Genomic DNA, 26,618 nt, shown 5'->3' with positions numbered 1-26,618 from the left:
TTATTATGTTTTCTGAAAATATCTGTAATGTCCTTAAGAAACCAAATAAAACCATTTGACAAGAAGGGTCCCTGCAAAAGAAAAGCACTTATACTCACCTCTCCGGTGACCTGTGCCTCTACCTCTGATCCATTCCAGCCCTGCAGTTTAGATTCGAGTCTTTGGCATTCCACATTTCACTGCTAAGATGTGTAATGCCATGTTATTGTAATTTCAAAAGTAAGTTCCAATCTTTTGAAATCTGCAGCTATTATTAAAATATTACTAAGTGATCTTGCCAAGAAAGTAATCATCCAGTGATCATCCAGTTAGGGTTTACATCTACATACATACTGAAAAGACTACTTACATCAAGCCGACCTCTTTTTACATGTAGATTCATAAAAACACTGTAAACAGCGGCGGCCAGCTGAAAATTGTTTTTTTTTTTGGGGGGGGGGGGGGGGGCTTCAGACAGTATGGGGCGACAGCTTCCCATTCTCCTGCTCTCCACGGGTCATCGCGGGGACGGCGGCTTCCATTTCCTCCCTCCTTCTCGGCAGCTGATCGGAAACCGGTCTCACACCCGCTTCTGATTGGCCGGACTGAGGATCAGTGTTTCAACAGCGAATATCTATTCGCTGTTGTAACACATCTGGGTGGGCTCCGTTCGAATTCTCTGCGACCCGAGCCCACTCTATTTTGAAGCCTATTAGACCCTTTGGCTCTAATCAGGAGCTTCAAAAAAAAGCCCAGCCACGTAATTCATGCACCCGGTGCCCCGACAGGGGGTGGCCGCGGCAGCTATGGATAGATTCTTGCTATGCATGAATCTCTCCATTGCATATAGGGGGTGGAGGCAACCCTAATGGACGGTCCGCCACTGACTGTAAAAACTATACATTCTATTCATACAGAATTTATATAGCGCCAACAGTTTATGCTATATAAAAGGGAGACAATACAGTCACAATACAATAAAAAATACAAGAGGCTCAGAAGAGCTTACAATCTAATAAATCCAGCATATATTCACAGAATTTACTTTTGACATAATTTTTGTTGCTAGGAAATGTAATCAGTTCAATGATCCGGCCTAAGAGCCGTATCTGTTATCATGTTTCTGTGCAAACTCAGCATCAGATGTTTTGTGTGGTTTCAGCATCATATGACTTCTTCCAATCCTCAAGGACGTAATGGAGGTCAAAGTCTGGGAGAGGTAGAAAAACACTGAGGTTTCCCAGCCTTTCCTCCCATTTCATCTTTCCTAATATATATCAAGATCAGCTGGATTTTAGAAGTGAAAACACATCCATTTACATGCATGGCTTTTTCTAAGTTGGGGACATAATGCATAATACATATGCAGGACAGTAGTAGTGATTACTAACAAAATCAAAGTAGTCGTATTAGATAACTTTCAGGACTTATCTACATTTAATTCTGTCACAGGGAAAGGTCATGGTTTAGCCAAACACATTTTGTCTAATTATGACTTTATGAAACTACAGCATGGAAAGTCCCTCATCAGCAGCTGCAATACGAGGTATCAGCAAAGGGAAAGGTACATTATTGGACAATTGTACTGGGAACACAGGAACACATGGGTGTTTTTTTTTGCAAGTACAATCCTGCTATTCAAAGCATATTTATGGTTAAAATGTAAAATCATATATTCATTAACATTTTGTATTTCAACTATTTCTACCTCACTCCTATTAACCACTTCAGCCCCGGAAGGTTTTACCCCCTTATTGACCAGCACTGCATCGCTTTAACTGACAATTGCACGGTCATGCTACCTTGTACCTTAACAAAATTTCCTTTTTTTCCCCCCACAAATAGAGCTTTATTTTGGTGGTAATTGATCATCTCTGCGGTTTTTATTTTTTGCGCTATAAACAAAAAAAGAGCAACAATTTTGAAAAAAAAAACAAACTTTTTTTTTACTTTCTGCTATAATACTTATCCAAAAAATAAAAAAAACAAATTTACTCATCAGTTTAGGCCGATATATATTCTTCTACATATTTTTTTGGAAAAAAATCGAATAGGTGTATATTGATTGGTTTGCGCAAAAGTTATCGCATCTACCAACTACGGGATCAATTTAGGGACTTATTTTTTTTCATTGTTTTTACTGGTAATGGCAGCGATCTTCGATTTTTAGCGGGACTGCAACATTACGGCGGACAAATCTGACCCCAAATTACACTAATTTACACAACCATTGCCCCCTAAAAAAAGCAATCTGTGGTGGATTGCTTTTCAGAAGGTGTTCGGCAGGCGGGGAAAGGAGGCGTTGTATCTCCTCCTCACCACCACTTTTAACTCTCAAAAACCTGCACCACCGTGCTGCAGCCACTTTAATAAGAAGGGGGTGATTTTTGTTGTGCTGCGCCCTGGCCATGGCATGCGTATACTCCTGTATGGCTGTCTTTGCACCTTAGTGGTGGCACTTAGGGGGAAAGTGGTATAAACACAGCTCCCCTGTTTGTTTTTAACAACCCTCAACCGCAAACATAAACTAGACTTTCATTTTATGACTCTATTTATAACCAAAACATATTGTTTAAAGGGAACCTAAGCTGGTGAGCGTTGATTTTTAGGATGTACTATTAAGAGCAAGAACGACTAGCAGAATTTTTTGTAATATTATTATCCAAAAAAAGAATGGTGCGAGACAGCGGAAACAACTTTAGCAACTTTTCTACTTACATGCTGGTGTACATTCGTTGGCCATTTTGTTGGTTCTGTAGACGAGTCTTAGCCAAGTCAATGGGAAAGACACAAGTTACACCAATCAGTCCAGCTATTCCTCCATTTATCAGCTTGGCAGGCAAACTGCAGATAGAATAATGACAGAGTGACGGAGAGAAATGAAATCTAACAGCTAATGTCTGTCTAACTAATGTCCTGTTCATTAAGAAGGGAAGAGTGGCAGAGAGAGAGCCCTTTATATCTTTAGTCATTGGGATAGAGTAAGACAGAGAGACTCCATCAATTACAAGTATGAGCTAAGAAGTAAAGTACGACTCTAGACAAGTAATAAAAAACACGCTTTCATCCAAATAAATAAAATCCATTCAAAATAATTAACTGTATATGTAAATACAATTAGCATATACAGTACTGTATATTTGGATATATATTTATATTGGCTTCCTATAATCCCCTGTTCTGTACTCGGACATGGAGATGGAGTCTACACATACAGGAGCCGAGAGCACAGGGATGACCTCATGAATGTTTGGAGGTTTCGTCCTTGTTCATTTAGTTGGCTGGGGGGTGGATGAGTGACTAATGAATACGGTTAGCAGCAATTTTTTTTTCTTTAGTTGTCTATCAGATAAGTGAGAATCATTAAATATAATGCTAGGGGTGACAGGGAGCTGAACTCAAGGAGGATCCTTGCAATTACAAGGATGGACTAGGACAGATTACAAGGATTAGGATGGATTTACAGTATATTGAAAAATAATACTGACAGCCTCAGATTAAAACATTTTTTGTCTGGAATTAGGGTAAACAAACCTTGAGGCTTTAGAACCACTTTAACCCACCATAAAAATCACATTGGGGTTGATTTACTAAAAGGCAATGTAGCGGTACCCCCGTAACGGCTGCTGATTTGGTTACTTAGCAATCCGCTTATCACCCTGCTGGCATACTTCCCACGACCAATTTAAAGCAAAGAACAGTCAGTTTTATGACTGTCATATTTATTTCAGGACACAACTTGGATGGGAAAAGGATCATATGAGATGCCTATAATATTTAGCACATTGCAAGTTGCAATTAGTTATTCAGTGGCCGTGGCCTTGCAAGAAACTTGATACACTGCTTGCACCCCAGTCTCTTCTAGTCTGAATAACTCTTCTCCGCAGACTATTACTTCAACTTTCTTTGTGCAAATCCTTATTGCAAAAACACACTGATATCCTATTTCTTCACTTCCATTTAAACAAAGAAGAATCACTCTGAATAATTCCTTATTTGTAGACCATGATGAGATTGTCCATGCGACTCAAAGAGCCAGAAGCGCACACAGCCTCTTCCCGATGCCTAGAGAATCAGACATCCACACGGTCTTTGGAAGGCACTACCAACGTGCTAACCAGGCCAGAGGTAATACGGTACCTCCCCCCGAGGACCTGACACATGGCAGTAACGGACCACTGCTCTCAGCCAGTCCAAGGGTATCAACGCTGTGTTCCCTGGCCACAGCATTCTACACTGACCTTTCTCTAGGAGGATAACAGTTCTGTGTCCCTGGTCACAGAACACTGCTCTACTCTCCTCCGCTTGACTGCTACTTCTTCCTTCCAGATCTCCTCCAGCATGCAAGTCCTGTGTTCCCTGGTCACAGCAGCTTCATACTTCTTTAACCACTTCCCGACCGCCGCACGACTATGTACGTCCTAAGTCTTGTATCCCCGTTTTCGTGCGGCGGACGGCTTTCAGATAAAAGTGGTCCCTGCGGCGGATTCGCCGCAAGATCACTTTTATCGGTGGCGGGAGAGGGGCCCCCCCCTCCCGCCGCGATCCGGTGCCCTCCGCCGCTTACCGGAGCCGTCGGTAGCAGCGGAGGCGATCGCGTCCTTCTGTGTGGTGTGCCTGGAGACGAGTGAGGCCAAGATGGCGCTCACTCGTCTCCATGACACTGCTGGGCGGAAGCGACGTCAAAACGTCACTTCCGTCCACGCCTCTTAAAGGCATATTTTTTCAAATGTCATTTTTCTAAATGGCTTTTTTTTTTTTTTTTTTTTTTTTATTGCATTTTAGTGTAAATATGATATTTGAGGTCTTTTTGACCCCAGATCTCATATTTAAGAGGTCCTGCCATGCTTTTTTCTATTACAAGGGATGTTTACATTCCTTGTAATAGGAATAAAAGTGACACAATTTTTTTTTTTTTTAAAACAGTGTAAAAATAAATAAAATATTGTAAAATAAATAATAAAAATTAAAAAAAAATTTTTTAAAACCCCCCTGTCCCGACGAGCTCGCGCGCAGAAGCGAACGCATACTCGAGTAGCGCCCGCATATGAAAACGGTGGTCAAACCACACATGTGAGGTGTCGCCGCGACCGGTAGAGCGAGAGCAATAATTCTAGCCCTAGACCTCCTCTGTAGCGCAAAATATGCAACCTGTAGAATTTTTTAAACGTCGCCTATGGAGATTTTTGAGGGTAAAAGTTCGACGCCATTCCACGAGCAGGCGCAATTTTCAAGCATGAAATGTTGGGTATCAATTTACTTGGCGTAACATTATATTTCACAATATAAAAAAAATTGGGATAACTTTACTGTTGTTTTATTTTTTTATTCAAAAAAGTGAATTTTTTCCAAAAAAAGTGCGCTTATAAGACCGCTGCGCAAATACGGTGCAAAAAAAAGTATTGCAATGACCGCCATTGTATTCTCTAGGGTGTTAGAAGAAAAACCATATATAATGTTTGGGGGTTCTAAGTAATTTTCTAGCAGAAAAACCTGTTTTAAACATGTAAACACCTAAAATCCAAAACGAGGCTGGTCCTTAAGTGGTTAAGGATGAAGATCTTTATCTTAAGCTCCCTCCTGGCGGTTCCTCCATCCCTCCTCCGCCACAGCGCATCCCCACGTGGGCATGCCAGGAACAGCAACTCAGTACTCCATTGTCTGTTCCTACTTTCCAGAACTCCTCCCTGGAAGCATGTGACCCTAGCTTATATGAGAGGCCTGCCCCCTGCCAATACTGCAAGGTTATTGGTCAGGGCTCCTCACATGAGCTGCCTGCCACTCAGATCTCAAGTCCAACCCCTCTTCCAGAACCATCCATCTGAAAGCAGGGGAGGCATCTCTGAGTCAGAGTGCAGGTGGCCACACCCCCCACTACACTGAACACTCCCAGTCCCAAATCACAACACCCAGGCCCAGCCTATAGCACAGGCCTGGATAAATTTACCTGTACTTGGGCCCTGAGCTAGAAAAATACTACTCTAGCACCTACCTTTAGGTAGAGGGTGCTATAGCAAAAAGACTGCTCAGTTTGCAAGGGAATTTTCCCAGAGCTTAGCAAAAGTGGTAAAATTTAACTTTGTAGAGAATACCCAATCATGTTCAAGGAAAATAAAACAACTGCATTTTTGCTTGCACATGATTGGATGGTAGAACGCAACTAAGCTTCACCTCATTCACCAAGCTCTGGGGATAATTCCCTTGCAAAGTGCAACTTCCCTTGTAACGTGAACAGTCTATTTGCCTTTAATAAACCAACCCCACTTTCTTCACCTCTCAAGGACTATGGGCCAGTATGAACTCTACTAGTTTGAGCATCGCATTGTACATTTATACAATGATATACATTATAGGGATAAAGCATGCACCATCATTCTTCTACAGTACATGGACTTGATAGCAAAGGAAAATCTAATTGAAAATCTAATTGAAAGTGGAGGACTAATGCAACCAATTAGAAAATAACTATTGTTAGTTGGTGTTTTGACCAAAATATTTAAGTTGCACCCAATAGTATAAGATGGATTTAAACTTTGAAGCAAGTGTATGTTTGCCATAGATTTTAACTCTCCTTTTCCAGAATAGAAAATTTATGAAATCTTAAATCTGATTGGTTGTTGTAAGCAGTGGATGTTTTCTCCTTTCCTCCACCGTCGATGGATCTGTTCCATACTGGGGGTTATTTACTAAAGGCAAATCCACTTTGCACTAAAGTGCACTTGAAATTGCACTGAAAGTGCACTTGGAAGTGCAGTCGCTGTAGATCCGAGGGGGACATGCAAGGAAAATAAAAAACAGCATTTTAGCTTGCACATGATTGGATGATAAAATCAGTAGAGCTTCACCTCATTTCAGATCTACCCCTTAGATTTAGAGCGTCTGCACTTTCCAAGTACACTTTGCACTTGTAGTTTTCACTTGTACTGCAAAGTGGATTTGCCTTTTCGTAAATAACCCCCATTGTGTTCACTATAGCGCTTAAATAGAGAGAAGTTTGTAGGTTGTAGCTTTATTGCATGGGTCATAGAACTGCACTATGAACTTTGAACTCATCTTGTTAAGAAAAATAAAGACCATTTACCTAGGATCTAGGATAAGAAGGAAAGCTGTCCTGTACACAGATACAGAACTGACTGAGCAGGTCCTGGCTGAAACACATGATATTTATAGCCTATTATATTGCAATCTAATACATTCGGAATGGTATCTCCTGGCGCTTTCCCAGCTACGAAAATAAATGTTCATCTGACATGATCATGGAGAACAAACCACACAATGACCCAAGCCTGTCATTCTACCACATAATATACATAACAGAATGCACATCAAAATATTGCCAGTATGTCACTCACCTAATTTGTTTATCAGCCATTTAATTGCAACCTAATCCAGATAAAAATCAAGGTCTTGCCTGGTGTAGTGGTGATTGCTCGGGTCTCTGGAGTCTGCCAAGTTTCTATGAAAGACAAAGCAAAGACAAGCTATTCATTGATAACAAGCAAACCGCCTAATCCCACAATCACCAGCATGTGTTACCTGAAGACTTTGCTCCAGAGCTCTTCCCTGCACACCCCTCCTTTCTCACCATCTATAGAACTTTCCACTGTATTTAACACATTCCCCTCTGAATGGGATCCTCCACCATATCATGTATAATAATATGAAGGATAAAATACAGGATTACCCATGTGCAGTTCATTGCTGCTAGACAAAAGATCCTGAGCAATACCCAATATAACAAGACAAGTTTTCAAAAGAATGCAAGGGTTATTTATAATATTATCTAGCATGTATTTATTTAAATATTTACAGACTAACTAAAAAAAATTTGGCAGATGAAAAAAAATCATCTAATATACCCATAGTGACTTCTGATAGGATGAGGACCATTCTTTTATCTGTCAGTTAGTGCCCATTCACATGCAAGCCAGTGCACAATCTGCAGTAGGATGCATTGCTCTGCTATTCAACTTGAATGACACCTCAATACAGAATTTCCAGTGCACCTTCCTTGCACCTCCATTACAGCCTGCCACAGCACATTGGGGGTTATTTACGAAAGGCAAATCCACTTTACACTACAAGTGCACTTGGAAGTGCAGTCGCTCTAAATCTAAGGGGTAGATCTGAAATGAGGGGAAGCTCTGTTGATTTTATCATCCAATCATGTGCAAGCTAAAATGCTGTTTTTTATTTTCCTTGCATGTCCCCCTCGGATCTACAGCAACTGCACTTCCAAGTGCACTTTCAGTGCAAAGTGGATTTTCCTTTTGTAAATAACCCCCATGGCAACATATTACTACGGGTCATGGTGCTCTGAATCTGTAAAAATAGTCCAGTTTCAATTTTGTTGCACTATAGTGTGCCAAACTAAGATTTTATTATTTATTTCAGATACTTATATAGCTCCGTCAATTTACGCAGCGCTTTACATATACATTGTACATTCTCATCGGTCCCTACCCTCAAGGAGCTTACACTCTAAGGTCCCTAACTCACATTCATACATACACATACTAGGGACAATTTAGACAGGATCCAACTAACCTACCAGCAAGTCTTTGGAGTGTGGGAGGAAACTGGAGTACCCGGAGGAGACCCACGCAGCTACAGGGAAACATGCAAACTCCAGGCAGGTAGTGTCATGGTTGGGATTCGAACCAGTAACCCTTTTTACTGCTAGGCGAAAGCGCTATCCACTACACCACTGTGCATTAACATGTTCTCATTCATGCTCCGCAATGCAGCGCATAATGCCCCGTACACACGGTCGGATTTTCCGATGGAAAATGTCCGATCGGAGCGTGTTGTCGGAAATTCCGACCGTGTGTGGGCTCCATCGGACATTTTCCATCGGATTTTCCGACACAAAGAGTGAAAGAGAGCAGGAGATAAAATTTTCCGACAACAAAATCCGTTGTCGGAAATTCAGATCTGTGTACACAAATCCGACGGACAAAGTGCCATGCATGCTCAGAATAAATAAAGAGATGAAAGCTATTGGCCACTGCCCCGTTTATAGTCCTGACATACGTGTTTTACGTCACCGCGTTTAGAACGATCGGATTTTCCGACAACTTTGTGTGACCGTGTGTATGCAAGACAAGTTTGAGCCAACATCCGTCGGAAAAAATCCTAGGATTTTGTTGTCGGAATGTCCGAACAAAGTCCAACCGTGTGTACGGGGCATTAGACAATTGGCAATCTGAAATTTAGACACACAGAAAACCAACCACTTAAAAAGTTTATCGATGAATTGAAAAAAATGAATAAACTAAAGTAAACCTGTCATTAGAGAAATACATGAACCGTTGACTTCTATTACACCCCACATTTTTAGTATGTTTCCTGAAAGCGCACCAAAGATGCAGCATGCAGGACTTTTGGTGCGCTTTCACTAAACGTGCCAAAAACGCAGGACATAATAGAAGTCTATGAGAAACCGCAGGTATCCCACACGAATACCACAGATAAACTGTATTGCACTTGTGCTGCGGCCAAACTGCAGTGTGAAAGTGGCCTTAGGCTAGCCAAGCACATAGAGAACAACAGTAGATTCCTCACCCATGCTAAAAATTGTGAATGGAGGAGTGTGCACTGCTTGCTATTGTAAATCGGGCAGCTGCAGCACCTGCGGCTGTCTAAATGCCTGAATAGTGACTTCTGATAGGATGCACTCAATGTTTGGCCACCAGGCTCAGTTGATTTTTTTAAATCAATATTAGCCAAGCTGGGTGGTGCACAAATCAAATTTCAGCCAATTGAGCAAAAACTCGCCAAAAGGGGAGCCGTGTCTGGTCAGCTTAGGAGGGTGCAGAACCTGTCTATGCTATACAGATCACAAACTGGTTGAACTGAAATACAAAACCTTTGACAGAGAAAACAGTACACCTATTCCCTCCTAGATTGTAAGCTCTAACGAGCAGAGCCCTCTGATTTATCCTGCATTGAATTGTATTGTAACTGTACTTTTTGCCCTCACATTGTAAATCGCTGCGCTAACTGTTGGCACTATATAGATTCTGTATAATAATAATATATGTGCTTCATCTGTGTTAATAGCCAAAGCTTAGATTTGCTACTTTTAGCGCTGGTTCATACTGGAACGTGCGCATTCGCATTGTGTGTTTTTGACAGCCCATTCATTTCAATGGGTTGCCAAATGCGCAGGGACATGCAGAAGTACAGCATGTGTGACATTCAAAATCACGCCGCACCAAACCGCATGATACTGTGGCAGTGCTCACACGTTTCCTAGATGCTTTAGGGTTGCCATTAACAAAGGCAGCATGTCCCTGTGCAGTGCAAGAAACGCACATTTCCCATAATGCATTTGGTGTAAATGGACCCTTAAGAGTGTTTTTTTATATAATTTCCCACTTGAAGAACCCTAGTTTAGATTTATCACATTGAAAGTCTTATTTAGCATGTATCATTATTTATTATCTATCTCAGCCGGAGTAATACAAGACTCACAGATCTCTGCCATGTTAATGTTGTGTAGCACCCTGGAGTTTTGGCAGGGTTGCTCCTCACAAATGTACTTGCCAGGAATAATGATCCTATTTGATTGTTGGAGATCTATTAATTTCTCCCTAAATTTGGCCTTGTTGCACTTTTCTCTTCTACCACTAGGTGGCCGGGTACTTGGTGATATTAGATATGAGAAGGGCAACCCAAGGTCAGATTATGGCTATAAGGGGTATCTCAGCCAATAGACAGGGGTTTTCTTGGATCCCGTGGCCTACTGGGAGAGCCTAAATATTTGAATGGAGTCAGGTGATCTGTGTTCTGTGCCACCTGGATGGCTGTTTGGGTGAATGTGCGTTGTACTGCCCGGGCTGCTAGGCCGGAGATGGGGCCTATTCTGGGCACATCTGGCTGCTAGGCTGTGTGAGAGCCTATCCAGAAGCAAGAGAGCCATGCAGGGTTGGGACTGCGGCTTGCAATCCAACCAAAAATGATGGTTCTGCCGGCCGGAGAACCTGTCGTGGTTGGAGGTAGAGGGGAAGCCGTCGCCAGTAAAGGACTATCCGCCTAATTACCAGGGACCTCAGTGAGTAACTGAAGCAAATACCGGAGCAGCATTCTCACCAACCGGGGATGGTGAAGAATCGGGAAACTTCAGTGGGAATCAAGCCAGGGACCCAGCCAGCGGAGGTGACGCTTGCAGAGCAACCTTGTGTGTCAAGCCAGGGACCAAGCAGGCCAGTGGGGTGAAGCTTGAGAGGTATCTAGAGTGCCAAGCTAGGGACCCAACAGAGAAGCAGGGGTGACACTTGAGGAAGATACTACCGTGAAGATTGGAAGAGCTCAAGGGATTCAGTGGCAGTGAATCAGTTGGTCTAGTGAGAGACCAGGAGCTCAGTGGGCTGAAGAACTACAAGGAGTGATTGTAGTGAAAGTGAAAGAACTGTTACAATTGTGTTAGGATCTGTTAAAGACTGTTGCCATAGGAGACAGCATTCCTGCACATGCAGATGTGGCGTCTTGCCGGATGCCTTTCCCTACATGTCTGTGCTCCTATTGAAGTCTCGGAAGGGTGTCCTGGCCCTAACCCTCTCTCCCCAAAAAAGTTTAAGAGAAAAAAACTTTCTTTTGCATTCAAAAAGTGTCTGGCACCCAATACTCTGCACCCACCATGCCTCACAACCCTCTACATACAGAAGGATGTCAGCTATACCTGGCCCTGGAGGTTCTCATTAGATCAAAGGAGGCCTGGGACCTTGCTACAGTTGTCTATGACATATTGTTAAGGTCGGATCTTCTACCAAATTCCCCTTTTAATACATCAGGTCATCAAGGTAAATACCTGCCTTGAATTGCCCTCTTTGACTTTAATGCCAAAAACTAGTTCCAGAGTAGTTGCATCAATGGCAGCAAAGCTGCATAGAAGAATCACTGACCATGGTATAACAGGTGACTAAAAAGGGCTACAGCTATCAGCGTTTGCTCACATACTGTAGGTATGTGCCCTCATAATAATTCCTTTAAAGCAGGGGTCTCCAAACTTTCTAAACAAGGGGCCAGTTCGCCATCCTTCAAACTTTAGGGGGCAGGACTGTGGGCAGAGGGAGTAAAAAATGTCCTGGTGTCAGTGGCAGTGGGAGGAATAGTGCCTCATCGTTGATGTCAGCGGGGGGGAAATAAGTGCCCCATCATCAGTGTCAGTGGGAGGAATAGTACCCCATGATTGGTGTCTGGGAGGAATAGTGCCCCATGATTGGTGTCAGTGGGAGGAATAGTGCTCCATTGTTAGTGTCAGTGTAAGGAACTATGCCAACAGTGGGGGCAATAATGCCCCAAGGGCCAGATAAAATCAAGCAAAGGGGCGCATCCGGCCCTCGGGCCGCAGTTTGGAGACCACTGCTTTAAAGTATAACTAAGGGCAGAACCTTTTTTTTTAGTCTTGGATAGAGTGGAGAGGGATTAGAATGCTTGGCAGTGTTTTTTCTTTGCTGTATGTGCCCCCATTAAGGATATTCTCTCTCTCTATTTGTCCTGTTTACCATTCATTGAAAGTAAAAGAAAATCACACAGAAAAGTAATAGAAGAAAAACCTTCCAATGGGGACACTAGTTCTAGTGACCTGGGGGTCCCCAAGGAATTTGCAGAGATTTCCTATCACTTCCTGTTCGTCTATGGGACAGGAAGGGAAGGAATATCTCTGCAATGGGACATAGCGGGAAAAAAAATCTGACAAGGGTTATAACCCTCCCTTGCTCTATCCAAAATGAAAAAAAAAAAGGTTTGCCTATAGTTCTACTTTAATCAATCCATCATTTAAGGCCCCAAAAGGGAATAGAAGCCGTGTCAACACAAGGCATGTCAGTCCTTTTTCTTGAATATATCCAAGCCTTACCAGGACTGGTGGAGTAATAGTTTTTATGACATAGCACCAATGCCATCTGTGCATAGTATTTAGAGGTTAAAGCCAACATTGATGTTTTACTATAACAGGACTGAATAAAACGAAATAGTCTACATGCTCTAAGACTGGTCAGTCCTTCTGGGAAATGTCAGTACTACCAGACCAACATACCGTCATCTGTTTTGAAGTCTAGGCTGATGTAATAATCATATACTATTCCAGCAGTTCTTATGCCAAGAAACGTTAGGATCCCAAGCACTGATATGTCATTCATGGAGTCCCCAAGAGGCTTATTCAATAGGGCAGTGCAAGGATCAATAATGATGTAATATGCAATAGCCAATATCAACCAATCCATATTCAGGGAAAGGTGACCTCTAGTAGCAATCGGTTCCACATCGTATCTAGTTCCTGAACTACCTTACCCAATAATCCCATGTAACCATTGATATTATTATGTTATCTAATATTTTATGAGGTCCCCAGGTGACAAGATGCTATCCTGTTTTATATAAATGCAGTATATAATGCAATAGGTGGCAATTTATATGGTAAAGAAGATGTCACCATCCACACGAGATGTATTTCATAAATACACTCACCGGCCACTTTATTATGTACACTTGTTTAATTGCTTGGTAACACAAATTGCTAATCAGTCAATCGCATGGCAGAAACACAATGCATTTAGGCATCTAGACGTGGTGAAGATGACTTGCTGAAGTTCAAACCGAGTATCATAATGGGGAAGAAAGGGGATTGAAGTGAGTTTGAACATGGCATGGTTGTTGGTGCCAGACAGGCTGGTCTGAGTATTTCAAAAACTGCTGATCTACTGGGATTTTCACACACAAAGATCTCTAGGGTTTACAGAGAATGGTCCGAAAAAGAGAAAATATCCAGTGAGCGGCAGTTGTGTGGATGAAAATGCCTTGTTGATGTCAGAGGTCAGAAGAGAATGGGCAGACTGGTTTGAGATGAAAAAAAGGCAACAGTAACTCAAATAACCACTCGTTACAACCAAGGCACACAGAATACTATTTCTGAACACACAACACATTGAACCTTGAAGCAGTTGGGCTACAGCAGCAGAAGACCACACCGGGTGCCACTCCTGTCAGTAAAGAACAGGAAACTGAGGCTACAATTCACACAGGCTCACCAAAATTGGACAATAGAAGAGTGGAAACCTGTTGCCTGATCTGATAAGTCTCAATTTCACCTGTGACATTCAGATGGTAGTATCAGTATTTGGCGTAAACAACATGAAAGTATGGATCCATCCTGCCTTGTAACAACGGTTCAGGCGGGTGGTGGTGTAATGGTGTGGGGGATATTTTCTTGACAAACTTTGGCCCCTTAGTACCAATTGAGCATTGTGTAAACGCCACAACCTACCTGAGTATTATTGCTGACCATGTCCATCCCTTTGTGACTACATTGTACCCATCTTCTGATGACTACTTCCAGCAAGATAATGCACCATGTCACAAAGCTCAGATCATCTCACCGCTGGTTTATTGGACATGACAATGAGGTCACTGTACTCCAATGGCCTCCACAGTCACCAGATCTCAATTTGGGATGTGGTAGAATGGGAGATTTGCATCATGAATGTGCAGCCGACAAATCTGCAGCAACTGTGTGACGCTATCATGTCAATATGGACCAAAATCTCTGAGGAATGTTTCCACCACCTTGTTGAGTCTATGCCACCAAGAATTAAGACAGTTCTGAAGGTAAAAGGGGGTCCAACCCGGTACTAGCAAGGTGTACCTAATAAAGTGGCCAGTGAGTGTATATTTCACATATAGTTACCCGTATATATAAAAAAATAGGGAAGATTTACAATGACTATTAAAGCAAGACAATCATTCTGCTATTAATAATTCCATCTTTTTTTCTCTGGAGATTACGTATGTGTGAAGATGGGAGAGTTTTCCAGTTCTCTGTATAAAATTCTAAATTTTGTAACAAAACATATCTGCCTAACATGGATTGCTTTAAAGTTCTGGTCTCTGAACGGCAAATTAAATATTATCACTTTGCTGTCACGTGAATATTAACCAAACATAGAGTTTTGTGTGCCGGTATGGGTCGGGCAGGGGCGTGATAAGGAATATCATGTGATTGTGTTATTTGTGCACACATACTGCACTAGGAAATAACTGCGCTATGTGCAAGATCAGCACAAATACATAAATGCAGAGTTACAGAAAGCAATACAAGAGGAAGAGTGGAAAAGGAGAAGCCACATGGTTGGTTAAACACGTAAGCAGAAAGTATTGAGGATTTATCAGATTATAATGCAGGGTAAAGAGATAAAATACGATCAAAGTGTAATTCTGCTAAGCTGGAATCGCTGACTCTTCTTCTGAAAATTCTAGTTGGCTGGTTGTCCTTCTAATACTTTGGTATCAGTACTTTCTGAGTGGCTGACCTGAAACAAGTACAGAGATAAGGTATTCTAATTTTCTCTGACTCTCCTTTGCTATGTGATTATTAGAGGTCACCAATACAGAAATATCAAAGCTAGGCACAGTTGATCATTCTCCTGAAGCTCAACTCCTGGAAACTTCTCCCTTGCAGGGTGGTTGCTCCCACATTGCAATGGTTAAATTCTCGTTTAGGTCTAGGGGGCATAGAGAAGAAGATTCACTCCACGCCACTAGACCAGTCTTCGCAGCATCTTCTCCCCCCCATGGTCCAAAGGTATAGGGTCCAGGCCTCATCAAGACCAATGCAGGGTCCATAGCCCTGCAATGAATGGAACAAAGCAGAGGGAAAGTCCAATAGCAGAGCATAGGGAGCACTGTCTGCTGGGGGATCAGAAGATCGGGTAAGTAAAATGACTCTCCCCTAGAATAAATGAGCAGGAGACCCGTGCAGAACAAGCGCAGCCCCACTGTGAATTTTCAGTGTCGAGCTTTAAACAGACCAGCAATGCAGGGCTGCTGTACGGCCTACCTGACAGGACCCCTCCCCCCACCCCCAGGCCAAAAGTAAATGAGGACATAGATTTATCAGATGAATGAATAGGAAGTACTCTGAGGCTTCCTGCTCATTGACAAACCAAAGCATAGTAAACACAGTTTACTATGCTTCAGTGATGAATGGACACAGGAGTGATTGGTACCGATCACTCACTGTGTTTATGCAGGAAAGGAAGGGGCCAGTAAATGACATATTTATCAGTCCCTTCCCCTGCTCTCCATCCTGAAACATCCCAAAGTGTCCAGAGCAGCTGCCAGCGGGAGAGGAGGGGAGGGAAGCTGGCAGCCATGCGGGGAAAGGGGCACACAGAGGGGTCCAAACAACAAATGGAGGGGGCACATGTGCTAGAACCAATCTCCCTGCGGTGCAGCCGGAGGGAGAAAGAGGAGGAGAAGCATAGTCATCTCTCCTGCTCAGTAGGTAGTAGGTGCCTAGGCCCCACATTTCAACTGATGGGTCCCAGGCCCAGTAGAGGAGGGCTGGCTGTACAGCCTTATCAGCAGCTCTGCAGCAATGGCAGCCCCATGCAACTCTCACGACCGTTGTACCCTAAGAAAACCTTCTAGTATCTCCCTATGGGTAGATGTAATAACCTTCTATAGTTACAGTGAGGGGCACTGCTAAATGACTATGGTAGGCAGGAAGAGAGATAAAACACTCCAGTGGTGTCAGGGAAAAAGTGTCATGCTTTGGTCGTTCTCCTCCTGCCCCCTGTCCTTTTCTATCTGCCTTTAAATCTATTGAGTAGCCTTACTGGCTAATAATAAAGCAAAGGGACAGGGGATGCCATAATTCAACCATTCCAGCTCTGGTTGCTGGTCGCATGTTGGTGTGCCCTTTCCGCCCCTCCTCCATTCATAGAAGCTGTACTATAGCTTCAATCAATGAAAAACGCTCTATGAATGGAGGGGACCAACCTTCCATTCATCTGTCTGGCCCCCATAGAGCGCTTTTTATTGTGGTAACCAATAGTATGGCTTCTATGAAAGAGAAAAAAGGAAAGTGGGGGCATATTCAGCACTTTGGACACGTGACTATGACAGGTCAAGCAGCTTGTATTGACCCCTGAAGCATCAGAAGATTACAGCTTTGAAGGCATGGGGGTTGGGGGCAGAGGACTGAAGATTTCAACTAAGAGAGCAGTTGTTACCATAGGACACTTCTCATTCAATATTAAAGTGGTTGTAAAGCCATATGTGTGCACCCTAAGGCCCCTTTCACACTGGGGTGGTGGGGGCGTCGGCGGTACAACAGCGCTATTTTTAGCGCTGCTGTACCGTCGTTCTTGCAGCGGTATTCGGCCACTAGCGGTGCGGTTTTAACCCCCGCTGGCGGCCGAAAAAGGGTTAAAATCCCTCATACAGCGCGGCTATAGCCGCGGTATTGCCGCGGTATAGCCGCGCTGTCCCATTGATTTCAATGGGCAGGAGCGGTTTAGGAGCGGTGAATACAACGCTCCTTCACCGCTCCAAAGAAGCGGTTTGCAGGACTTTTTTCACCGTCCTGCCAGCGCACCGCTTCAGTGTGAAAGCCCTCGGGCTCACACTGAACAAACAGCGGAGGCTGTTTAGAGGGCGGTTTGCAGGCGGTATTTTTAGCGCAATACCGCCTGCAAACCGCCTCAGTGTGAAAGGGGCCTAAAGCTCAAACACGGGTGTGTCTACATACAGTATCTCACAAAAGTGAGTACACCCCTCACATTTTTGTAAATATTATTATTATTCTATCTTTTCATGTGACAACACTGAAGAAATGACACTTTGCTACAATGTAAAGTAGTGAGTGTACAGCTTGTATAACAGTGTAAATTTGCTGTCCCCTCAAAATAACTCAACACACAGCCATTAATGTCTAAACTGCTGGCAACAAAAGTGAGTACACCCTTAGTGAAAATGTCCAAATTGGGCCCAATTAGCCATTTTCCCTCCCCAGTGTCATGTGACTCATTAGCGTTACAAGGTCTCAGGTGTGAATGGGGAGCAGGTGTGTTAAATTTGGTGTTATCTCCCTCACTCTCTCATACTGGTCACTGGAAGTTCAACATGGCACCTTGTGGCAAAGAATTCTCTGAGGATCTGAAAAAAGAATTGTTGCTCTACATAAAGATGACCTAGGCTATAAGAAGATTGCCAAGACCCTGAAACTGAGCTGCAGCACAGTGGCCAAGACCAGGTTCCACTCAGAACAGGCCTCGTCATGGTCGACCAAAGAAGTTGAGTGCACATGCTCAGTGTCATATCCAGAGGTTGTCTTTGGGAAATAGACCTATGAGTGCTGCCAGTATTGCTGCAGAGGTTGAAGGGTGAGGGGGTCAGCCTGTCAGTGCTCAGACCATACGCCACACACTGCATCAAATTGGTCTGCATGGCTGTTGTCCAAGAAGAAAGCCCGCAAACAGTTTGCTGAAGACAAGCAGACTAAGGACATGGATTACTGGAACCATGTCCTGTGGTCTGATGAGACCAAGATAAACTTAATTGGTTCAGATGGTGTCAAGCAAGTGTGGGGGCAACCAGGTGAGGAGTACAAAGACAAGTGTGTCTTGCCTACAGTCAAGCATGGTGGTTAGAGTGTCATGGTCTGGGGCTGCATGAGTGCTGCCAGCACTGGGGAGGTACAGTTTATTGAGGGAACCATGAATGCCAACATGTACTGTGACATACTGAAGCAGAGCATGATCCCCTCCCTTATGTTGGCAGTATTCCAACATAACAACCCCAAACACACCTCCAAGAGGACCACTGCCTTGCTAAAGAAGCTGAGAGTAAAGGTGATGGACTGGCCAAGCATGTCTCCAGACCTAAACCCTATTGAGCATCTGTGGGGCATCCTCAAACAAAAAGTGGAGGAGCGCAAGGTCTCTAACATCCACCAGCTCCATGATGTCATCATGGAGGAGTGGAAGAGGACTCCAGTGACAACCTGTGAAGCTCTAGTGAACTCCATGCCAAGAGGGTTAAGGCAGTGCTGAAAAATAATGGTGGCCACACAAAATATTGACACTTTGGGCCCAATTTGGACATTTTCACTTATGGGTATAGTCACTCACTTTTGTTGCCAGCGGTTTAGACATTAATGGCTGTGTGTTGAGTTATTTTGAGGGGACAGCAAATTTACACTGTTATACAAGCTGTACACTCACTACTTTACATTGTAGAAAAGTGTCATTTCTTCAGTGTTGTCACATGAAAAGATATAATAATAATATTTACAAAAATGTGAGGGGTGTACTCACTTTTGTGAGATACTGTATATATGACCCCGGCACATTGATCTGCCTGCCGGAACAGTGAAAGAGAAGAGTGTAAATAGTTCCCTTATGGCGGAGCTGGTAAGAGGGAGTTCTTTCCCATCTTCCTGCTGGCACACAGAGCGATAATGCTAATGGGGTTATTATGGTTGTGCCCACATGTCATTTCTGTCTGCTGCTTTGTTTTTCTGCTATCAGAAAATCACTTCTGACAAGTTTTCCTGACACTAAGAGAAAAAAGGTGACAGGGGAGTGACCTCCAGCTGATCGACAGCCTCAGCTCTGTTCCTGTGTGCTGTGTAAGGGGGATGGGGGGCTGTCCAATCAGCTCTCAGAGTGCTCCTTACTGAGCTCTTCAGAGTGTAACTTCAGCTCTCCACCCCCCTTTTTCTCACAGTTCATACACACTGTCTAAATTCTGGACTTTGAACGGATGCAGAGAAGAGAATACTTCAAATAAACAGGTACAACTTATGTAGGAGGATTTGATTCATGTCCATGTATCACCTGAGGACAGTCACATCACTGGGTATATGTAAGGGTTTACACTTTAATACTTGGGATGATTAAAAAAAACAATCAATAAAAAAATGTATGAAACTTAGGGGTTAATTTACTAAAGGCAAATAGACTGTGCACCTTGCAAAATGCAGTTGCACTCTGCAAGTGCAATTGCTCCAGAGCTTAGTAAATGAGGTGAAGCTTCACTTTGCAAAGAATACCCAATCACATGCCAGGAAAATTTAAAAACAGCCTTTTTGCCTGCACATGATTGGATTATGAAAGTCAGCAGAGCTTCTGCTCATTCACTAAGCTCTGGAGCAACTGCACTTGCAAAGTGCACAGTCTATTTGCCTTTAGTAAATCAACCCCACAGGCTTTAGAAACTTTGAAATGGCAGGCAGAATCGCTGCGATAATACCCACAGCTCTAAAGCGCGCAACACGTGTTTGGGTGCCATTATTCTTAATAGTACATGATTCTGCTGTGATTGTCATGCAACAGAATTACATGGCAGTCGCTACGAAATGCGTGTTTATAAATCGTGCTAAGCTTGTCCCCCAAAAAGGAGCAGGAGGTTCTTTTGGGAGACAAAAGTGCATAGGGCAGCCCATTGAAATGAATGGGCTGCCCTATGTGCAACATGTGGAATTGCATGCAACAAAAAAATCACAAGCAGTATGAAAGCACATGTTATATACACTGTATTGCCAAAAGTATTGGGACACCTGCCTTTACACACACATGAACTTTAATGACACCCCAGTCTTAGTCCATAGGGTTCAATATTGAGTTGGCCCACCCTTTGCAGCTATAAGAGCTTCAACTCTTCTGGGAAGGCTGTCCACAAGGTTTAGGAGTGTGTCTATGGGAATGTTTGACCATTCTTCTAGAAGCTCATTTGTGAGGTCAGGCACTGATGTTGGAGGAGAAGGCCTGGCTCGCTGTCTCTGCTCTAATGCATCCCAAAGGTGTTCTATCGGGTTGAGGTCAGGACTCTGTGCAGGCCAGTCATGTTCTTTCACCCCAAACTCGCTCATCTGTGTCTTTATGAACCTTGTTTGTTCACCGGTGCGCAGTCATGTTGGAACAGGAAGGGGACATCCCCAAACTATTCCTACAAAGTTGGGAGCATGGCATTGTCCGAAATGTCTTGGTATGCTGATGCCTTAAGAGTTCCCTTCACTGAAACTAGGGGGCTAAACCCAACCCCTGAAAAACAACCCCACACCAAATGATTTGGACCACTGCACAAAGCAAGGTCCATAAAGACACGGATGAGCGAGTTTGGGGTGGAGGATCTTGACTGGCCTGCACAGAGTCTTGACCTGAACCCCATAGAACACCTTTGGGATGAATTAGAGTGGACTGTGAGCCAGGCCTTCTCGTCCACATCAATGCCTGACAAATGCGCTTCTGGAAGAATGGTCAAACATTCCCATAGACACACTCCTAAACCTTGTGGGCAGCCTTCCCAGAAGACTTGAAGCTCTTATAGCTGCAAAGGGTGGGCCAACTCAATATTGAACCCTACGGACTAATGCCCCGTACACACGGTCGGATTTTCCGAGGGAAAATGTGTGATAGGACCTTGTTGTCGGAAATTCCGACCGTGTGTGGGCTCCATCACACATTTTCCATAGGAATTTCCGACACACAAAGTTTGAGAGCAGGCTATGAAATTTTCCGACAACAAAATCCGTTGTCGGAAATTCCGATCGTGTGTACACAAATCCGACGCACAAAGTGCCACGCATGCTCAGAATAAATAAAGAGATGAAAGCTATTGGCTACTGCCCTGTTTATAGTCCCGACGTACGTGTTTTACGTCACCGCGTTCAGAACGATCGGATTTTCCAACAACTTTGTGTGACCGTGTGTATGCAAGACAAGTTTGAGCCAACATCCGTCTGAAAAAATCCTAGGATTTTGTTGTCGGAATTTCCGATCAATGTCCGACCGTGTGTACGGGGCATAAGACTGGGATGCCATTAAAGTTCATGTGTGTAAAGAAAGGAGTCCCAATACTTTTGGCAATATTGTGTATATTAGAAAACTGATGGAATTAAATAAAGCTTTTTATTGTACAATGCTACAAAATCTTTTTGACAATACAACGCAGCACACAGTAGTCTTATCTTGGTGACCTCTATGTTTGTGAGATGAATGGAACTCTAGGGAGCTCAGTATCACATAAAACAGGCGTGTTATCCTGATCTGACCATGACACGCTATTCTGGAAGCCTGCTGAAATGTGAATTGCAAAGCTTTCAAAGACTCTTTTATTCATCTTTGTGTTCTTGCAGCAGCCTACAATGTATAAACTTCCTCTGATCTTCTTTTCCCGGAGACCATCAGGACCTGCTGTCCTCTCCTATAATAAGGTTTTATTGGGATTTTTAGTTTACTTTGAAGTCTCTGTTTCTCATGATCTGCAGGACACTCTCCCCTGAAAGGTCCCTTTGCTAAATCATACAAAAAGAAAAAATGTCCTGTTGTAGATTATATTCCTATTGGATCTTTCCACTTTAGGGAGGTATTGGGGAGGATTAAAGGATAGGTTTCTGATTGGCTGATGACACCCCTAACAAGGCGGGATTTATAGTCAGGAGAAACATTCATTATATCTCTGTAGGAAAGCATTGTACCTTCCTTTGTAGTTAACCCCATCACTGCCATATGCGCCAGATCAGAGTGTGCAGTTTTAGATCATCCTTCAGGCTAGCATTGGGGTTGATTTACTAAAACTGGAGAGTGCAAAATCTGGTGCAGCTGTGCATAGAAACCAATCAGCTTCCAGGTTTTATTGTTAAAGCTTAATTGAACAAGCTGAAGTCAAAAGCTGATTGGCTGCCATGCACAGCTGCACCAGATTTTGCACTCTGCAGTTTTAGTAAATCAACCCCAGTGTTAAAGTCGTGGTTGTACTATGGTTTGTATAATACAGATTTATATTGTTTATGTTTCATATATATACTATGTAACTATGTAACGATGTATATCACATCTGTGACAAAACAACAAATTACATTTCTGTCACATTCTCTGTATACCAAATACATGACAGCTCCTGTCATTCTAGAGTGCCTAATATACTGTCACAATCCATAGCCTGCCTCTGCGGGGGGATTCCCCACCTTGCTGGTTTAGATGGAGGATCGCTGGCTGAACCAAAAAATACATTTCAAAAATCGTCTATGGCCAGCACTAGTGAAATGAATTTACTAAGACTGGGGCCGTGCACAGCTGCTCCAGATTCTGTCTGCTCCAACTATGATACGTTTCCTATACTTTTTTACCTCTTATCTTGTCAAAAACCTTTCCCTTTATTAGAATGATCATACATGTTGCTAAAGCATAAAACAAGAAAACGCTTCCTCCTTTTTATCCCTAGGAAAAGTTCTAGGCTCCATTCAGACTTGTGCAACTCATCATGCGACTTTGGACACAGCAGCAACTTTAAAAAGGTTCCTGCACTAATTTGATGTGACTTGAGTGCCAAAGACTGCAATGTAAACTCTCAAAAGTGGCATCTTAATGTTATCAATGCAACGGTTGTGCAACAGTGAAAGTCAACAGCCCAAGTCGCACCCATCCAAAATTTCACCAAAAGTCGCAATATAAAGTCGCAATGGAAATCGCACAACTTTGAAGTGGCACAAGTGTGAACGGAGCTGTAGTGTTTTAAAGCGGAGCTCCAGCCCCGCCACCGAAAACATTTAAAGTCAGAGGCTACAAATACTGTAGCTGCTGACTTTTACTATTAGAACACTTACCTGTCCAGGGATCCAGCAGTGACCTCGCCCAAGCTGATTTGGCTCTCGGGTGCTGGCGCCCCCATCTTGGGTAAGGGAATCTGGCAGTGAAGCCTTGCCTGATTCCTACTGCACATGCGTGAATTGTGCTGCGCTTTCTCAATAGTTCAGCTGCAGCGAAGGCCAAACTCAGCAGGAAGTGGGAGCGGGTACCTGTCAAAACCAGGTACCCACTCCCCCCTCCCCCCACAAGGTGCCAAATGTGGCACCGGAGGGCGAGGGGGGGAGGCAGACAAGCAGAGCTTACCTTTTTGGGTAGAGCTCCACTTTAGGAAAGCCTTTACCAACCAGCCTTTCATGATCATTCTGATGCCACGCATATGTGGAATACATCTATGTAGGCCTGAAAAGTCCCAGTATGCTTTCAAATTACTTAAACAATTTAAATGGGAACTATACTCATCTTCACTCCAGCGCTGCGGTGTCCCAGACCTCCTTCACCAACCGCTGACATATTTGGCCAGTCTATTCCAGGTGCCGCACTTCTGCCGTTTTGATTGGCCGAGCCAAGACAATGTCACCCCTGTACATGGACAGGAGTTCATTCATCTCAGCAGACCAGAAATCGTACACGGAGCTGCATGTGCGCAGTGCAGTGTATAGCGTGGACAAGCAGGTAAGAAAACTTTAATGCAGGAGAGACACAGTAAATCTCTTCTGAATTAAAAAACCTGCTTGTTTGCAACTTTTTTGTTGCAGTTCCACTTTAAGTATTCTGTCATTTTGCAGAACACCGCAGAGAATGTCTTCATAGTACATGTAGAGTCTGAGCAAACAGGATGTATCCTGGAGACACCCACTGGAACAGACACATGCTTGAAGGATGTGATCTCTGCAGGTGGAATATTACTTAAAGAGGAACTCCCAGAATTATTTGTATTACCAACTTACATTGGGCCAGCTTGGTACAATGTTGGTATCCATATGTGAAATCTGGAGGGCTGCTGGGGATCCTGAAAACCACTGTAGTAGTCTGCGCTGCATACAGTGATAGCCGTGATCTTCTGGGTCCTTCTCTGCATACTGAACAGGTCAAGGCGTTCACTGATTGGGCAAGGTGGAAAGCAAGGGTGGGTGACATCACAATCTGCCATCATCCAATCAGAGAATGTCTTGTAACCCTTGAATGGCAGCAGTGCTCAGTGGGTGACCCTTGTGTTCAGTGTGCAGAATGGAAGCAGCTCGAGCAGGACCCAGAAGAAGAGGGTGGCTATCACTGTATGTAGTGCAGGCTACTGCAGTAGTTTACAGGATCCCCAGCGACCCTTCAGGTATCAGATATGGATAGTTTCATAGTGGGAAAGGTTGAATAAAAAAGGTTTATAGTTTGCCGTTACAATTACTGACATTTCTGAAGGTGCCTTTGTTGTAATCTGGAACATTTTGATGAAGTTCTTAGATAAAAATAAAATTCTAACTTAGGACTCATTTACACTTGCAGCAGTCTTTGCCTCCCCTCTGAAAAGCAATCCCCAATTAATCCCTTTTCAGAGGGTGTTTGATAGGCAGCTGAGAAGTGACATGTCACCTGATCACCACCAGTTTTCACCCTTAAAGCCTTCACCACCCCACTGATTCATTTCGATGGGCCGCGGTACTGCTCGCTGAACACAACAGGGGATATAACTTTGCCGCATCATGTATACAACCCCCTCTTTTTACAACTCATGTAGCATGTGGGCGTGGACAAAACATATAAAAATAATGTTTTTTTTTTTGCAAATGCCTGTTTGCTATATGAGTGTTTATGTGAGCACCAATGTATACCCAAGCTCAACCGTGCAGAGCCATTCATGGATCTAAATGCTGTGTTTTAAAGTGATTGTAATTTAATCATTTATTTTTTTTTAAATAACAAACATATCATACTTACCTCCACTGTGCAGCCGAACCTCCTCTTCTGGGGTCCCCCGGCGGCTCCTCCCCGCATCAGATAACCCCTAGGAGGAGCGCTCTCCCGGGGGATTACCTTGCGGGCGCGCTCTCGAGTCCAGCATTCGGCGTCCAGAAGCCGAATGCAGGACTCGGCCCCGCCCCCCGGCGCCCACATCATTGGATTTAATTGACAGCAGCGGGAGCCAATGGCTGCGCAGCTATCAATCTATCCAATCAAGACCCGGGAGCCGCGGAGAGAGAGAGACAGCGCATCCCCGCCGACTGAATGAAGGGGTTCAGGTAAGTAAAATGGGGGGGCTAGGATGCATTAAGGTGAAAAAAACACGAACCTTTACAACCCCTTTAATGTCCGTTTCCATGAGCCCATAATGTTTTTATGAGTTTTTTTTACCATGTCGGAGTTTCTTGATAAGCTCGAGACACATGCAGGTATTACATGAGTCTCTGATATCTAGTTCCTCATTGTCATACTAGCCTAATATACATCATATGGCAGTGTTTTTCCATTCACTGTGTGGCTGGAAGATATTGCCATGGAAACTGACTCATTTCTCTGTTAGCGATACCCAAAAGCATCCATTCCCAGAAAAACGTGTTAAAAATGCAATAGGATTGAGAAGGTTAAGGCAGAATGGGATAGAAATATTTAATGAATGCTGGAAAGGTACTATGATTGATTACCATGAGACTGCTGATGGGACTCGATTATAATTTCTGTATGAAATACTAACATCACTCTTTTCGCAACCTCACACCAAGACGGGGCTGGGAGATCACTTATTGTGTGAGAGCCGCCTCTCTGACACCTCCGCTCCCCAGGGAAGATATAAATATACATCCCAGCAGTAAGAGGTAAATCTGCTCTGTGATTGGACCAGCTGATCCACCATGATGCAGCACAGGTGGGGAGGGGGGAGCTTGTGACATCAAAGCTTCCAGTGTCGTCAATATGGGTCATGTACCAAACAGAACATATCCTCAGCTCTGGAAACAATTATGTGAAAGGATTTTTGCCTAAAAAAAAAAAAAAAAAATCTGCATTTATATCTGAACCTTAAATTGTTTTGAGTACAATCCACTCAACCAGAAGGATTATTAAAAAAAAAAAAAAAACGTCTGACAGTCTATTCTACTATAAAGATGTTAAAGCAGAAATCTAGGCAAACTTCTAAATACACAAATACGAACACTGTGTTTTACCTGTCAAGATATTTGAATTTTGTTGAGACTCTCTATACATGCTGAGGCGTGCGTTTTGTTAATGTAGGGACCAATTGTTTTCTATGTGCCATGTTCATACCAAAACACTTTT

General features: G+C 43.4%; 1 protein-coding gene across 2 annotated transcripts in view; it reads right to left on the bottom strand.

The window, feature by feature from the left end:
* Positions 1-26,618, bottom strand: part of SLC25A22 (solute carrier family 25 member 22) — a 186,192-nt gene that overhangs the window by 124,675 nt on the left and 34,899 nt on the right. For both annotated transcript variants that reach the window (XM_073604846.1, XM_073604845.1), the window contains 2 exons: positions 7,332-7,435; positions 2,698-2,823 (listed from right to left, as the gene is read on the bottom strand). In XM_073604846.1, the coding sequence (XP_073460947.1) occupies positions 2,698-2,823; positions 7,332-7,351 (146 nt within the window). In that variant the 5' untranslated portion in view covers positions 7,352-7,435. The remainder of the gene's footprint in view (positions 1-2,697; positions 2,824-7,331; positions 7,436-26,618) is intronic.

The sequence above is a fragment of the Aquarana catesbeiana genome, linkage group LG11 (genome assembly GCF_042186555.1).
Source record: "Aquarana catesbeiana isolate 2022-GZ linkage group LG11, ASM4218655v1, whole genome shotgun sequence".
NCBI classification, from domain to species: domain Eukaryota; kingdom Metazoa; phylum Chordata; class Amphibia; order Anura; family Ranidae; genus Aquarana; species Aquarana catesbeiana.
Note: the sequence above shows the minus strand (reverse complement) of the source record. Positions and strands in the feature narration are given on the sequence as shown.